The 17,677-nt window shown below is 33.6% G+C and overlaps 4 protein-coding genes across 4 annotated transcripts; all 4 read left to right on the top strand.

Annotated features, from left to right (window-relative positions):
* Positions 1-322: 322 nt before the first annotated feature.
* On the top strand, positions 323-1,611 carry HELRODRAFT_161359 (hypothetical protein; the record flags this gene model as incomplete). Its single annotated transcript, XM_009021282.1, has 5 exons — positions 323-379; positions 439-597; positions 764-838; positions 1,201-1,308; positions 1,411-1,611. The coding sequence occupies 5 exons, from the start codon at positions 323-325 to the stop codon at positions 1,609-1,611; spliced, it is 600 nt and encodes a 199-aa protein (XP_009019530.1).
* Positions 1,612-3,195: 1,584 nt separating this feature from the next.
* On the top strand, positions 3,196-6,403 carry HELRODRAFT_161360 (hypothetical protein; the record flags this gene model as incomplete). The annotated part of the gene is made up of 5 exons (XM_009021283.1): positions 3,196-3,295; positions 4,184-4,536; positions 5,059-5,230; positions 5,499-5,726; positions 6,168-6,403. The coding sequence occupies 5 exons, from the start codon at positions 3,196-3,198 to the stop codon at positions 6,401-6,403; spliced, it is 1,089 nt and encodes a 362-aa protein (XP_009019531.1).
* A 1,133-nt stretch (positions 6,404-7,536) lies between these two features.
* Positions 7,537-8,853, top strand: HELRODRAFT_161361 (hypothetical protein; the record flags this gene model as incomplete). The annotated part of the gene is made up of 4 exons (XM_009021284.1): positions 7,537-7,647; positions 7,778-7,841; positions 8,150-8,281; positions 8,429-8,853. 4 exons carry the CDS (start codon positions 7,537-7,539, stop codon positions 8,851-8,853), a joined length of 732 nt encoding a protein of 243 aa, XP_009019532.1.
* A 2,862-nt stretch (positions 8,854-11,715) lies between these two features.
* Positions 11,716-15,257, top strand: HELRODRAFT_106476 (hypothetical protein). Its single transcript, XM_009021285.1, has 8 exons — positions 11,716-11,855; positions 12,816-12,938; positions 13,017-13,073; positions 13,135-13,179; positions 13,243-13,500; positions 13,561-13,797; positions 14,009-14,149; positions 14,222-15,257. The coding sequence occupies exons 1-8, from the start codon at positions 11,832-11,834 to the stop codon at positions 14,438-14,440; spliced, it is 1,104 nt and encodes a 367-aa protein (XP_009019533.1). The 5' UTR covers positions 11,716-11,831; the 3' UTR covers positions 14,441-15,257.
* The last annotated feature ends 2,420 nt before the right edge of the window (positions 15,258-17,677 follow it).

Here is a 17,677-nt window from a genome sequence, read left to right on the forward strand (position 1 = left end):
ACTTATAATTATAAGTAAGGTTTATAAGCAGAAACCAACCCTGAGTCCATGATACAATAGGAAAGGAAAGTAGCTAAGGAAGCTAAATTCTTTAAAGGTGCTTGAACTGTACTGGTAGAAATATTAAATTTATCTGTAATACATTTTATAGCAGAAGAGATGGCATGCTCCTAGTTTATAAGACTTTACTTATTTCTCTTTTCATCCTCTGTCCCTCCAGTAGCACATATAATTGAACTAATTGTTATTTCTAAATTGCATATTTCACTCTCATTTCAGCAGCAGCATCAGCAACGAGTCACTCAACCAGAAGTTGTCTGAAATGTGCCAAAAAGATAATAATGACAAGCAATCAAAACTAAGAGAAAACAAAAATCAGGTAAGTATTTCAAAAAAATTTATTTTTTAAATTAGCAAGCATTATCATCATTCTTCTAGGATTTTTCAACTCAGACAAATATTTTGAGTTCGTTTGTGGAGCAGGAAAGGTTAAACACGTTGATAATAAATTTATATCCTGGAAATGAAGGCTACTCAATTATGCTGAGGACTAATGGCGGCTTGCAGGAAGTTGAAACAACAAGATTGGCTTATGAGGTAGTCTTCAAGTTTCGTTCAGCACCCTGTTCTTACTTTTTGCTATCTATCTTTGTCATTCATACTACCTTTATAACTCATTCTATTTATTGTACATTGATAACAATTAACTTTTTGAATTTATTGGCATGAATATTAACGTGATGCATTCTAAAACATTATTCAGGATGACGATATACTGCATTACATTGACAAGGAAACAATTCCACCAGCTCTCATTGATTTGTTTGATAATATCGAGGTCTAGAAATTCTACATAAATATTCATGTCAATTTTTAAGATTATAAATTTACAGAGCTTATTTTGAATTAATTTTTGTATTTGATTTTCAATGTATCTATATTTTGGTTATAATTGTTCTTTTTATTCATATTTGAAAATACTTTAATTAGCTGTCTCAAATGTTTTATGATGAAAAATGTTTATGTGTGTGATCTTGTTGTACATGAGCATTCTGAACTTGACAAATGTGAGATGCCGTGCTAGTCCATTACTTCTGTGATGCATAATGTGTATGTCGAGGTACAGAGCGGAACCTAATATAACATACCGAACATTGTGTCGACAATCTTTTAAGAAATACAATAACATTGCTTTTTTAGGACAATATATTTCACTCTGGATGCATCATAGCAGAAATAAGAGATTACAGACACTTGACTGATAACGTCTTCCACACCAATTATGTTTTACTCAAGCCCAACGATCATGTTAGATTCAATCTCCCATAAACTAACAAACTTACTACATAATATTTCATTAAAATTTGGGACATGCTTCAGTTTTAATTGCTAACAACGCATGCCACACAGAGTCTGGTCTGTGATGTGAATGCACTGGTTGGTAGGAGCAGTGCAAAGTGGTCGTACCAGGATCGTCTGACATTGGAAAGCAAGCTGCTCCTCAAAACTGTCGATCCCCTGTGTCTTGAGGCCTCCCAACAAGTTTTCTTCATCACATCACAAACATCCTCTCAGAAACCTGCCCTCAAATCTAGTACTCTTAAAAAGTGAATCCTCTTTTTTTAATTTTAAACATTAATATTGTAAACCATTATCATCCTCTATGATTTAATTTTTCAATAAACTAATTATACATAGTGAAGAATACAAAAAGTATCTAAAGTATCCAACTGTCCATTCATGACATTTGATAGTTTTAGCTGAAATGTACAATACATGTGAAACAATGCAACTCAACTGTTTCTCTGAAGTTGGATAGTCCCGCAAAGATTTAGTTGTACTTAACAGAACTTTGAACTGCAAAGATGCGTGATGCATTATGCATCTAATCTTTTTTTGATTCTATTTTCATTTATCTTTTGCATTAGAAATTTTACATCTGTTATTGCGTAATTTATGAAAACATTCATTGGAGTTAGCTTAGTTCTGATTAGATATTCAACAAATCATTTTTATATAGATGGTTCAATTTTTCACGAACCATGCTCGTTTGATTCTGAAAGATGTAACTTTTAAAAATTACTATTAAGATGTGTTAAAGTGCATTAGAAAGTGATCAGTCCATGTCGTAAATTTCGTTTTTAAAAACATGAAAAAGAGTGTTGCTTAAGTTAAGAAAATAAACTATTATTCAATAAAGGTTTGGCTCGATTGTGTTTTTCTTTTTCAGAATTTTGCCAGAATGGTATGAACATTTTTGATGTAAAGGGATTTTTTATAGGAATATTTTTTCAATAAATACAGGACTTTGAAAAGATGCTCACAAAAGTATTTAAATAAGCATAAGAAACTGGAATTGATGCTGACCTCCACAACCGCCTCATCATCAGCACCCTCATCTTCGTCGTCTTCATCATCGTCTATCATTAAACTTAGCAACTTTATGATGTCTCATAAATTGAGTCAAGAAAGAAGGAACATCAACCTAAAATTGTCCAAACCTGTATGTATATGTGTGTATGTGTGTTTATTTGCACATGTGTGTGTGCGTGCGTATGTATGCGCGAGTGAGCGTGTGCGCATTTATTGAGTAATATGTAAGTCTTTTTGAAATTGGTTTATAAATTTATATGAGTACAAGTGTGTTTGCGTTTGTAAATATTTAGTTGTCTGGCATAGAAATAAGCAGTTTATGCATTTCTCTTGTTTATTTTTCTTTCTAGTTTGTAACTTGCTGGTTATTATGTTCATTTATTTGTTCATTTGTAGTTTAATACTTGTAAAAGTGCATATGCACGTAAATTATGACTGGTATGTTGAATTCATCTGCAGCCTGTGGATGCCTGGAAGAAATCAGAAGTCGAATTACTGAAACCTAAGGAGCTTTAAGTGAGAATTTTGCTTTTTATTATGGGCATCTGATTACATTTTTGCGCGTCTTTCTGTTTATTTTTGTTGTTTTTTCGGAATTCATCATAGTGTTTAAAGTGTCTTTATGTGTTGGTGTTGTTAATAATTATTAAATAAATACGTCGACTGACCAGTTCATAATTTTCTCCATTATGATGTTTACAAAGTTTATATTCCCCGTTTAAAAACAAATAGATTATATTAGAATGGTGAAAAATAAATTTCCAAGCCCGCAAAGTATGCAAAGATGGCAGATAACCAATAACAACAAGTGGCAACCCGCTGATGTTTCGTGGGGAGTACATATTTGGGGCTGACCGAGGCTTGTGCCAAATTGAAGTCTCCAGACTGAACCATTCAGCAGAGGATCAGGATGAGGATGTACGTTGGTTCCCTTAATGTCGACAGGGACTTCAAAGAGGGAGAATCAAAGGGCAGTACCTGCAGGTTGGCTTCTTGATCATTTGATTGTTTGTTCATTCAGTGCTTTGCCGATTGCTTGCTTGATTAGTTGTATGGTTGGCTGATTGCTTGCTTGGTTGATTGGTTGAATCGTTGGCTGATTGCTTGCTTTCTTGATTGGTTGAATCGTTGGCTGATTGCTTGCTTTCTTGATTGGTTGAATCGTTGGCTGATTGCTTGCTTGGTTGATTGGTTGAATCGTTGGCTGATTGCTTGCTTGGTTGATTGGTTGAATCGTTGGCTGATTGCTTGCTTGGTTGATTGGTTGAATCGTTGGCTGATTGCTTGCTTGGTTGATTGGTTGAATCGTTGGCTGATTGCTTGCTTGGTTGATTGGTTGAATCGTTGGCTGATTGCTTGCTTGGTTGATTGGTTGAATCGTTGGCTGATTGCTTGCTTGGTTGATTGGTTGAATCGTTGGCTGATTGCTTGCTTGGTTGATTGGTTGAATCGTTGGCTGATTGCTTGCTTTCTTGATTGGTTGAGTAATCGGCTGATTGTCCATTAAATTATTGAATAGTTTTTCCAGTCATTTTTGCCTCTCTTATGGATATTTTTTAACATTACCCAGGTTTTTCCTTGGAACCTATACAAATGTCGAAAGGTGACCGTTTCAATTTTTTATATTGTTTCTGGAATTTTACTGATGTTAACTTAAATTTACTTTTCAATGTGAAACAAACACATATGATGGGTGGTCCTCAAAAGTAGATAGCTGAATGTTGTGATTTGTTACCAAATACGGCACCACCTCTTAAGTCATGAAAGTCATGTAGTAAAAAATAATTAGCATGATAAAAAACCTATGAAGGTTTTTATAATGCCGCCAGACCAACATGTTCATGTACAAATGACAGGTACATTAGACAGTTTAGGGAGATATTTACAGAGGAGGGCAGGCGGCAAGTAAAGATCACCCACCAGAGGGCCAACCATCCAGCAACAATATCGTTCACTCAAGTCAACAACAACAACGCAGCAACCGGTAACAACAACAACAACAACAACAATTATTATACAAATAGTAGTTCAGACATTCGAAATAATAACAATGTTGCCAACAACAAGATGTCAAATGTTGTACTTCTTGATCAACAACAATTGCAGCAGCAGCAACAAAAACAACAAATTCAGATTAACGTTTCCCCCGCCAACCAGTCCGACGTTAGAAGCTTTGTTGATTTGTGGTTATTTTTATATTGATTTATCAGATCTCGAGATGGTGTAATGAGTAAAGACGCCTGTTTCTGCATCTTTCACACACATACAGCGTATGATGCATTCATTCTGGCATTCACATACGCTGTGTATATGTATGAGTAATGCACTTAGAAAGAGTGCAATAAGGTTACATCTGCAGAAGTTATTTTAGTATTATTACTATTAATATTTTGAAACTTTTCTCACACCTCATTGACAAATTTTTTGCCCTTGAATAATTTATTAAAACAACCAACGTGTTTATAAATAAGTCATAAATTGATTCTAAAATGATTACTTCGATGCAATAATAAAACGTAGATTCGCGCAAGCATTATGATGATGGCATCAAGCAATACGGTGGCGTCAGCAGTGACAGCCACTACCACAGCATCAACAACGACAATGACAGCAATAACATCTGCCACAACTCAAACAACAGCAGTAGTTAATGTCAATAGCAGCACAAAATTACCTACTGTACAGTTCAACAGCAGCAACCTACTTGCCAACAACGCCATGAATATGAGCAACAGCATAAGTGGTAGTTTGTTGTTGAATGCCTCCTGCAATAACATCATGAGTAACATGAACAACAACATGAACAGCAACAACAACAACAACAATGCTCCTAACTTTGCCAATCCTCCAAACATTGGTCTGTTTTTTTTATTTGCTATTTTTTGATTTGTTATGAAAGTATTGATGGAATGTTTTTGTTAGTACAAAAATTATGCGTGCACACTTCTGCTGATTGTTGGTTGGAATGGTATAGACTAAAGAAGTTTTGAGACGCGGATGATAAAAAAAATTGTGTGGGACTCTCCTCTCTTTTAGAAGCTTGGAAATACCGAAAAATGAATTTCATTCACCCTTTACATGCTCTACCATTATGCAATTAAATTTTCGGCATGTAAAATTCACAGGCAACATTGCTCAGTTAACATTGGCACTTCAGCAGCAGCAACATTTGCAAGTCCAACAACAGCATTTGCAACAACAACAGCAACAACAACAACAATCTCAAATCCAGCATCAACAATTGCAACAAAAGGTGCCATCACAACAGCAGCAACAACAACAGCAACAACAACAGCAGCAGCAACAACAACAACACTTAAATTTGCAAAAGAATTTACTGCCTGCAACCCCAGGTGAGTCCACATTATTCAATGAATTGTTATTAACTCATTGTTTGAGATGTACTAATTTCATTGCATCATCATCTTCCACTCTTCATTTATTTGTTCCTCGTTCATTTCTAATTAACTTTTTTTTTAACTTTGGAAATGATAATGACAATGATAATATGATTTTTTGAGCTGTACCTTTTATGAAACGATCGAGCTTTTATCTAGCTTTTAACTGATGATTTTTCTTATATTTCAATATTCCAATGGCTCAACTAAAGATTTCTGATTATAAATTTAACTAAAAAATCCTCAGTTAAACAAATCACCTTAAGCAGCTTTTATCTAGCATCTTGTGACATTATTTTCCAATGAAAAATTTAATAAAGTTAATGCTTTCTCGTGTGCGATTCCTGTGCTTCAAGTTTGTTTCCAATGAAACAGTCGGTTCTCCTTCAACAACAGTCCTCAACAACAACAGCAACAACAACAACATCAACAACAACAACAGCATCAACAACAACAACAACAGCATCAACATCTTCAACAGCAACAACAACTACACCAACAACAACAACTACACCAACAACAACAACTACACCAGCAACAACACCATCAGCAGCAGCAACAACAGTTACATCAACTGCAACAACATCATTCCCAGCAGCAGCAACATAATCTTCAGCAGCAACAACAAGTAAATCAACAACAACAACAGCAACAACAACAGCAACAACAACAGCAACAACAACATCAACAACAACAACAACAGCTGCTTCAAATGAAAAAAAATGACTTATTTTTCAGTCCTGGTAATGCTGATTGTTAATGATATTTTCATTGAACTGCTTTTATGCATGTTTGTAATTTCATGGATCATAGAATTTTTTTACTGACAATCTTTTGATCTTTCACTTTTACATATATACATACATACTTACATACATACACTTTTACATATTCATATCCATTCATCCAAACTTATCTGAGGTAGCTTATAGTTCGCTTCTTATCAGTCGATAACATTGCTTTGTTACACTAGCCTACAACTTACATGCATGCAACTGATGTTTTCATTCTGCTGCATATCTTTAAAGAGGTTTTGTCTCAAGTTGCATATGTTATGGGATCTTAATAACAAAATACTCTGTAAAAATTCACTATGCCATTTGTCTGAATATGTAAAGAATTTAACTGCATTTGATTTTATTTTGCATTATTTTTTGATGATAAGATGAAGAAAAATTATTGTCCAGTCTTTTTCTTTAGATTTTTGTTTCAACTACTTAAGGCATTGCCAGCAAACAACATATAAACTACTCAAGTAAAAGCAATTTCTCATTTAGATAACAAAGTGCACTATTCTAAGAAGCTATGCCAATAAATGTTGAAGTTGTACTGTCTAGTGTTGAGATTGTACTATATGGTGTTGAGATTGACTACCTAATGTTGTAATTGTACTATCTGGTGTTGAGATTGTACAGCCTATTGTTGAGATTGTACTGTCTAGTGTTGAAATTGTACTATCTGGTGTTGAGATTGTACTAGTTTGTTTTGTTATGGTAGTGTCTTATGTTGAGATTGAGTTTGCACTCTATGATGTTTATTATTTATTTTATGATGTTTATTTTGATTATCATCAAGGGTTTAAGAGATGTTATCTTCATTAATATCCACAATTGAACAATCTGTGTAAATTGTCCACTTTAATATTGATAACAATTTATATAGAAGGTTATTAACTTTTTAAATAGTAGGTCTTATCAATTTGCAACAACTGCTTAGAGAATAATTTTTCATCTTTCGATCTTTGATAGATGCAGTTGGCTCGTCAATGCCGTGGACCACTGACAGTTCATCATTCTTGTCGCCATCTTCATCATCACTGAACCTAATCAACAAGATGCAGAACGCCAACAACAATGCTAACCTACCTTCGTCCCAGGTATGCCATTTAAATTGGGCTTCTATATCACAAATGAGAACAAGTTGTCAGGTTATTATCATGTCATTGACACAAATTTTTTTCGTTAACCTTTTTTAACGTTAAAAATCAATTGAATGTTATTTACTAGATGTCTGGTGGGTCTCGTGTTCCTCGTCTGATTAGTGCATCGAATGTCAACATGAATAAGGGTGGTCTGCTGCAGATATCAACGTGTTTGTTTGTTTGCATGCTTGTTTGAGAGTAACATACAGCTAAAATATTTAGTCACTGTTATGTTATGGGATTGTGATTCATCTATTTTTGTTTTATGTTTTTTTGCTCAATTTAACAAATCATTATCATCACGGTCATATAAAAAGTTTAAAGTTTTTCTTTTGCCTTTGAAATCATAATTTGAGATATTTTTGGCCAAAAATTATCGTTTCCACCTGTTCCCATGTTAATTCAGCGGTGTTGTTTGCTCAATAACAACTAACGATTATTGTTGATTTACTTTCAGCACAACTCGGCAGTCCGCCATTGTTGATGTCTCCCACGTCTCTTATTGAGCACCAATCGAATCTTCTCGGTCATCAACAACCATTCCTGTCTCCCAGATCAGCCATCAGACCCGCAAGCCAGATCAACACTTGTTCGTTTCTCTTCTTATCATTTATATTTGTTTAGTAATCATCGGTTTTTTTTTATTTGTTTGAAATAATTAATTTCAAGTCACTTACGCTTGTTGCAATTATTTGTTTATTTATTTATTGGTAATTTTTTTATGATCGAAAAATAGCTCCGACAGCACTGAACATGAATTCCGGAAATGTCAGCCAGTTGCCTCCACATCTTTTATCTCACCAACAAAAACAGCAATTGATTCAGCAGCAACTTCAACAGCAGCAGCAGCAACAACAACAACTACAACAACAACAGCAACAACAACAATTACAACAACAACAATTGCAGCAACAACAATTACAACAACAACAATTACAACAACAGCACTTGCAGCAGCAACAATTACAGCAACAACAATTAAAGCAGCAACAACTACAGCAACAACAACTTCAATATCAGAGGCAGTTGCACCAGCAAAAAATACATCAAATACAAATGCAGTTGCAGCAACAAAGTCAATTGCAACAACAAAGTCAACAATTAAACATGTCGAATGTCTTGTCACATATGAAAGATATCAATAAAGACAAAAATAATTAATTTTTTAATTTATATTGTTTTTTTTATTTTATGAAATCAATTTGTAATTCGTATTTATTTGTAATATTTAAACGTTTTAAAATGTTGCTTGATTTGGGTTATGGCCGTCTGAACGTGTCGTCCAAAGCTCTTACGTATCATCAACATCACGCACCTGGTGTGTATGATGGGCTGCTAGCTCCTACACGAAAATGTGCTTGCATGTATATGTCGTGCGTCGTGGGTCGGCAACCTTTGTGGGTGGTAAGAAGAGTTTAATGACAACCATATACACAGAATAAACAGTAAGCAAGATGCAACAGCTACAATGGCAAAAGCAGCAAAGGTATAGAAAACTACTAAAAAAATTAACTATTCAAAGAACGAAATTCAAACAGCTACATAACAAAGATTAAGGAAGAAGATTGGAAAGAGTTTCAGATGAAATTCCGCAAGCACGTGAAGTGAACGATAATAATTTGGAGGATGAAAGAGTTGATTTGAAATACTTTGAACGTGAATTTACTACGCTGAAATATTGACGTTCTAATATTATATCCTATACTACGATCTAATGTTTTTAGTCGCGCAAATAGAAAAGCTTGGTCAGTAAATAGAATATATATATATATATATATATATATATAATAGATTGTATATATATAAATATAACATATGTTCCAGTTATAATATATATGTATATATGATTTTGACCATATAATAATTAAACCATAAACTCTGCCGTCGATGCTCTAATCAACTGCACGGATAAAGGTCAATCAGATGCCATGAGGCTGTTGAATCAGCGATGTGAGAGAGTGGGTGGGTGTGTGTGTGCGCTCACTTGTTTGTAGTTTAATTTGTAGCTGAGTTGAGTACTGTAATTTGATAATGTACGGAATTACAGTATCTTTTGGTGAAGATCATTGTCAGACCATTTTCAACTCGTGACTAGATTGATAGCAGGATGTTCGAAATTCGATCCAATTTCAGCTTATAACGAAAATGAGCTACACTGGCTTTGTATGCCAGAAAGAGTAATATTTAAGTTAGCTCTCCTTGTCAGAGATTTACTGGCCGACGATGGTCCAAGTTATTTGTGAAAGCAACTTGAGAACCGAAGTAAATTGTGATTATCCAATAATGGAGATCTGGTGTTTCTTAGATTTGATTCTTCGCACTTCGGTAATAGAAAATCTTCAATATCATCAGCTCGAATCTGCAATGCATTGCTTGTCGAAATGATAATATTCAACGATACAAACCGACAGTTGTTCAAGAAACATTTGAAACACCATTTCGTTCAACAAAACAATCCACAACGAAGGTGGTACAACTGGGGTTCCTCATAAGAGGCGCTATACAAATCATCAAATACACCAACACACATATGTTGGTGGGAGATCATATTTCATACAGTTTTGTACATTATATATATCCATGAAATTCTAATTGCGACAGAATTTATACAATAATGGTATTGTATGAATTCTATCGATATATATATATGTATATATATATATATATATATATATATATATGTTGGAAGGAGACCATATTTGATATTGTGTTGTATGAATTCTACCGAATTGTTAACATAAATCAATTTAAAGTTTGTCTTACTAAATTTATTAATGCCAACAATTCGGTAGAATTCATACAATACTGCAGCGGTTCTCAACCTGTGGTCCGCGGACCACTTGTGGTCCGCAAGCAAAGTGTGAAGTGCAAGTTTTTTTTAAAATAAAAATATGAAAAAGATTCGTCTTCCGAGCATTACACCTCGTTGGGATAAGCTATGCTCTACTGTGCAAGCTCAAGGCTCACACTAAAATTAAACGTAGCAATATTTCTAATATATTTGGCACGTTAAAAAACCACCTGTTTATTATTATTCATTATTGTTAGCAAGTGACATTTGTTCATTGTTAAAGATGCAACTACAATTTGTTTCATATTTGACATAAAAATTGATATGCCAGATACACCGTGAGATACGGTGTATGCAAGCATCAATGTAAAACGAGCATTATACTTTTTAATTTGAAGTTAAAACATTTATTAAAATATATAATAAATAATTTTAAATAACAATTTTAATACACCTATAGTGAAGTGCCGGTAACTGTAGTTCTCTGAGTCTAATAGAACTATAGTAAGAACTATGTTATACTATGTGTAGCTGTTACGTCATTATATGAAATAATAATTATATATATATAAATTTCAAGTGTGCTAGTAGCCAACCCAGCCGTCCGTCCTTTCGAGGCTGGTAAATGGGTAGACGACGGAAGTTGTCGCATGTTGGCCGGCGAGATGGCTCAAGTGGTTCAAATGCGCGCAGAGTCTAACATCTCAATGGCTATCATATACTCAGCGTATATGATGCGGTGCTTGCGCGTGCACATAAATACATGGGTACGTCGTGTGAAAAGGATAAACAGCCTTTGTGGCAAAGATGGCTGCTTCAAATCTATGGTTGAAGAAATGAAGAACATAAAAGATATACAGATAATATACACACACACAATTGTGTGTGTGTGTGTTTGTGTGTGTGCGTGTGCATTAAAACATGATCATGTGCGAAAAGTTAATATACAATATACTTGTTGTGAATTTTAATGGTATTGTAATTTAGAATTTAGTGATGTAATTTAGAATAATCCAATGTTTTATATATTTTTCACCTTTATATAACTAAACTTATTAAAAGTCTCAAGCGCTAACTATTTTTTCTACATAAATTTCTTTAAATGACGCATTAAAATAAAAACCGATCCTAGCCAAATTGTTATCGACCAACCAGCGCTCTTTATTTGGACTCTTTTTATTTTTAGCAACCAATAGGAGTGAGACAGGGCTATTTAAATCGTTAAACAGCTACTTGGCACGAAATTTAAAAGTTTAGAGATTTGTTAGAGGAGATTTGGTGTTGAAGGCGGAATATTTTACGTGAATTTTATCTATTTGTTACAAAAATTTTTCATCAAAATTTTGAAATGGCGCTTGCTCGTTCCGTTGCAGTATGTTTATTATTTTTTTAAACATTTTTTACTTTTTTCACATTTTAGTTATAATTTTATATGAAAATGCAATATCTCCCGTCGTGGTGGCGCGGTGCTCTCATGGCGAATTTTGTTTGAAAATCGTGTTCTAAATTCTAAAAAATATGAATTGAATTTCTATTTCTGTAATAATGTGAATGGGTTGGCCTTGCAATTGCAACTGTTTGCGTTTGCTTTAGAAAATTTTTATTAGGAATTATATAAGAATTTTAAATTAATTTTTTAATTATTCAATTATTTAATAAATTAATTATTAATATAATAATGTTTTATTTTTTCAGAGTTATTTGTATCTTAGTATAATTTAGTTTTTGCTTTTTAATTTCATAAAATTATTTCTAATGTTTAATTTAATCATGATTCAGTTTAAAATTATTTTTTTAAATTTAGATTTTAGAGTTTGTTTTGTAACTATTTAAAATTAATTGACATAAAACCAATTAAATAGTGGTTTAAAAATGTGGTTAAAAATTGAAAAGCAGTATGCTAATATTTTCCATTGCATTTATTCATTTATATTTTTTATATAAATTAATTATTTAATAATAAATTATTTTATTTATTTAGTTATTTATTACAAAAATATATAAATATACCATATAACTAAATCATTGATCAATGAAACGATGATGATAAGCAACTGTGAGTTATATTGATAGTTGTAAATCAATATAACGCTTGATTTTTATGACGACAATTCACAGGGGCCATCTGAGTGAAATATTGATGTAATTCATTCATTCATTTGTTTGTTTTTATTGCTTTTAGTGGGATATATTCAAGTATTTTTCATTATCTCTTTTTCGTTTTTTATAGTAATTAAATTATTTTCCTAATTTACTGTAAATTTTAATGTTAATTTAATACAAAAACCAGCTTTGAAAGTTTGAAATTTAATATATTATTTGGTTACTACAGGTTTCTAATTTATTGAATGCCAAAGACAAAAAAAATGTTGGAAAGACTATTCATCGAGGAGCATTGGGGAACATTTCAAATGCACCAGTCAGTAAGGCAACTGAAGGAAAACAGTTGTCCAAGGTACCTACCTACCTACTAAGCAGTGAATTAAATTTACAAGTTAAAATTTCCAATTAAAATTCTATTTTTCTGTTTTAGCTCCCTCCTGTTAAGCATGAAAAGTTTGAAAAGATCGAAGAAGTTGAAAATAAAGCTGTTAGTTTGTTTTTCTGATTCTTATTTGTCCCTATATAATAGCAATTTTTTTTATTAATAGCCAATTATAGTTCAACCAACAGAAGAAATAAAAGAAATTATCTTGGTAAAATTACTTTTATTTACAAGTTTCGTGCAAAAAAATAACATACCATTTGTGTAATTTCAGGGACCCATAAATGATATCGACAAAGAGGATGAGGAGAATCCTCAGTTAATGAGTGAGTACGTAAAAGACATATACTGCTATATGAGAATTCTTGAAAGCAGATATATAATCAGGCCTGACTACTTGTCCCCACAAACGGAAGTAAATGGCAAAATGAGAGCCATATTAGTTGATTGGCTTGTTCAGGTTCATTTGCGATTCCATTTGCTACAAGAAACATTGTTCTTGTCAGTCGCCATTCTAGACAGATATCTACAGGTTGTTGATGCAATTCAATTCAATATTTATTGTATTGGTGAATTTAATAATTATTTGCAGCAAAATCAAGTGGCAAAGTCAAAATTACAACTGGTTGGAGTTACTTCGATGTGGATCGCCTCCAAGTATGAGGAAATGTATGCCCCAGAGGTGGCTGACTTTGTCTACATCACAGACAATGCATACACAAAATCAGAATTGAGACAAATGGAATGTACGATCATGAAGTCACTTGACTTCCAACTCGGCAGACCACTCCCTATTCATTTCCTTCGCAGATTCTCAAAAGCTGGAGAGGTAGCAACAATTTAATATCTACATTGTTTCTTTGTTCACGCTATATAAAATGAGCCCATTTTGATTTGTGTTTTTTATTTTCTCTTAAAAAATTTTTGAGTTGATTGTGTTTATATTTTTTTGTTTGCTCGTGCCTGAGATAAAACAAAAGGCATGGTTTTGTTTCATAAAGTTTCACTCACCTGTTTTTCAATTTCTTATTACTTAACAGGTTGAAGGTGAAACGCATAACTTGGCGAAATATTTTATGGAAATGATTCTTGTTGAATATGACATGGTGCACTATCCCCCGTCAAAAATTGCCGCAGCTGCTCTGCTTCTCTCAAAACTGACAATTGAAGGAACACCATGGGTCTGTTTTTTATTATAACTCTTGTTTTTATTTGATCCTTGATAAATAAATTTGTAAAAAATAACTTTACAGACAGCATCACTGGTTCATTACAGCACATACACCGAAGCAGACCTTTTACCTCTTGTGTATAAGCTTGCCAGTATTGTCATAAAAACCAATTCTGCTACAAAATTGGTGGCGGTCAAGAACAAATATGCCAGTAGCAAGTTTCTCCGCATCAGTAAATCAGAAAAGTTGAGCAGTCAGATTGTTACTTCGTTGGCTGTTAAGAACGGTAATCATTCATAATTGACTGATTAACCGTGTTGTATTTGTACCTGTATATATCAAGTCGTCTCTAATGTACATTTTTTGTGTAATTATCTTTGCATTGATAGCTGCTGACAGTTTTGTTCTGAATAAGTTATATTTCATTTATTGATGCCTTCTGATTGATCCAATAACACTTATTTAATAACAGATTAATCATCCCCAAGGATTTAATATTTTGTAATGGTTTTACGAATTTTTTAATCGCATTTTTAACTAGCCTGAAACAATTTTATAGACAGACAGTTAAATTAGTTCTAACTCTCAAGATTTTTGATAGTTTTATTTTTTCTGATATAATGCTTTTACAGGTATACATGTGTACAAATATGTATGTGTCTATAAATATGTGTCTGCATATGTCATAATGTGTATGTATTTATACACACGAGTGTATGTGTATACATGTACATACTTTATTATAACAATGTACTTTCTAGCATTGCATGCGTGTATACAAACTAGGATGGCACATCAGCGCCATGTTTAATGATGCATGATTTTATCTGCTAGATTATTTAAGCATTGTTTCTATTAAATTTTACTGTTTTATACTGGTTCATAGAAATTAGTTGAAATTTTCTGATGATGGCAAACAAACATACAACATTTGCTATTATATTGATGTGGTTTTGGTTGGTATGTTAATTTTATTTATGTTAAATAAACAATGCCTTAAACTAATGTTAATTATCAGACTACTTTGTGACTACTAAATAAATCAGAGAGTGATTGAGATTCCAATTCAATTGAGATCAAATTTCTTTTGTCATTTTTAAATATATCAAGTAAGTAACACGTGGTTGCAGTTAAAAATTATATTAACCCAAAAACCTACTCATAATAAGATACAGATCTAGATAACAAACGTATAACATTAACAAAATATGAAACAAAAAGGTTGCATGTGTTGTCGATTATTAGAGCGATAACTTAAATGCTGGTTCTAAGAAAAACAAAATGTGTAGCGTTGTTCTACACAGGGTTCACCGGTTTTTTTACAAAGCATGTCGCGCATTTATCGTATGGAACAGTATATTCGTGAAGCGTAACGAGACAACAACACACGTTTAGACGGCATTTTCCCCGAGATCGGGGGTTGCCGTTTGGCTACCTATGATGAAACCGAAATACCCCTCGACGCCATCCAAATCTGTCACTCGCCTCAGTATCACGCAACCCCGCTTTCACCCTGTCCTTCTCCACCTGCTCTCTCCATCCCAATCGCGGACGACCCCTTCCTACCACTCCTTCAACCTCGAACTCCAACGCTCGCCTAATCCCGACCCTTTCATCCCTTCTCAACACATGTCCATACCACCGCAATCTCGATCTCCTTATCAATGTCACAATGTCCTCATTCAGTCCCATCATTGACATCAGCTCTGTACTATTCCTCCTATCCTTCACTTTAACCCCACACATCATCCTCACCATAGCTCTTTCAGCCCTCTGCAGTACACTTTCCTCCTCTCTCCTCAACACCCAAGTTTCACCACCATATACCATCGCTGCTCTCACACATGCTTTATATACCCTCCCTTTCATCTTCACTGACCATTTCTTTCCACACAATACCCCACCTAGTTCCCTAAATTTCATCCATCCCACACTCATCCATCCCACACGAACTCTAGTCGTAGCTGCGCTCAAACATCCTCCATCCGCATTCAGCTTATCCCCTAAGTAAACAAAGCTTTCCACTCTTTCAATACCACCACTCAACCCCGTCCTTGCGTCCGTCCTATTAATCACACCATGAACACATTTCTTACATTTGAACGTGCCTTCCACCTTTTTCAGTGCCCCCCTCACACCACTACATCTCTTATGCACCCATTTCTGACATCCTATACACAATACCGAGTTAGCCTTCACTCTTCTGTCACATACCCCACAGGGGTCTATTTTACTTATCACTCGCTCCCCACTCACCATTACCTTTGTCTTACCAATATTAACTTTTAACCCTTTCTTTTCAATAACACTTTTCCATCTGTCAAATTTTAACTGCAATTCTTCCATGCTATCAGCCATCAAGACTAAATCATCTGCATACAAAATCTCAAATAACAACCCCTCCATTATGTTTCCACACACAACATCCATCACAATTGCAAACAGAAACGGTGATAACACTGATCCTTGATGCACTCCTACCTTAACACTAAAAACGTCCGACACCCCCCTTCCAACCCTCACCTTCGTCTTTGCCCCTTCATACAGCTGCATCACAGCTTTAACAAGTCTCTCATTCACTCTTTTTTTCCTCAACGCCCATTCAATGAAGCGGAACGAGAGATGTTATAATTTTATTTTCCAAAAAATTGTAAAATATATTGCTTGGATATGTTCTCTTGAACAGTCTGGAAGAATGTGGTAAATGTTCGATCGAAACAAAAAAAGCCATGTATAATATAAATAAACTGAGAAAAACGAATTGGATATGTTTAGACATCAAAACATGTAAACTGGACATGACCACAAATCTCTAAGATAATCGTTTACATTAACTTTTATTTCATGACATAACAAATAAAATACGTTGCTTGGTTCTTCTAGCGCTCTAGCTTACTTGACAAGCATCAGTCTGTCTGATATAATAAATTGATCCAATGAACTAATTTTATTGGTCAATCTATTTTTCAACTTGCAACTTCTAGCAGTGACTGACGATGACTAAATAATAATACTTTGGCTTATTAAAATTACATAAATAACAGGCGGCCTTGGAGACCAACAAAATTAACAACTTTAAAACCAAATAAAATAAAAAAGAAATGTCTTAACTAATTAAAGATTCAAAAAAGTCAACATGAAATACAATAAATTATGATTACAAAGTAATGCAAAATATTTAATGCTAAAATTAACGATTTATTTCCAATTACATACATATAGTCATGCATCATTAACCTGTTGATGATACAGATGTAAACAAAAACATGTTAAAGTTTGCTGTTCATAGGAAACAATCCGTTGCTAATATATGTATATGTATAAATATATATATATATACATATATATATGTATAATTGTTAAGAAATATCACTGTATTTTCAGCTTTGATCAGTTTCTACGAGTCATAACCCTAATTAACAGTTGGATTTGCTTTCTCAAATAATTTGGAGCATCGCCGGCCAGTGAATCTCTGACAAGGAGAGCAAATTTAAATATTACTCTTTCTGGCATAGATATATACACATATACATTATT

Source organism: Helobdella robusta, assembly GCF_000326865.2.
Source record: "Helobdella robusta unplaced genomic scaffold HELROscaffold_3, whole genome shotgun sequence".
NCBI classification, from domain to species: Eukaryota; Metazoa; Annelida; class Clitellata; order Rhynchobdellida; family Glossiphoniidae; genus Helobdella; species Helobdella robusta.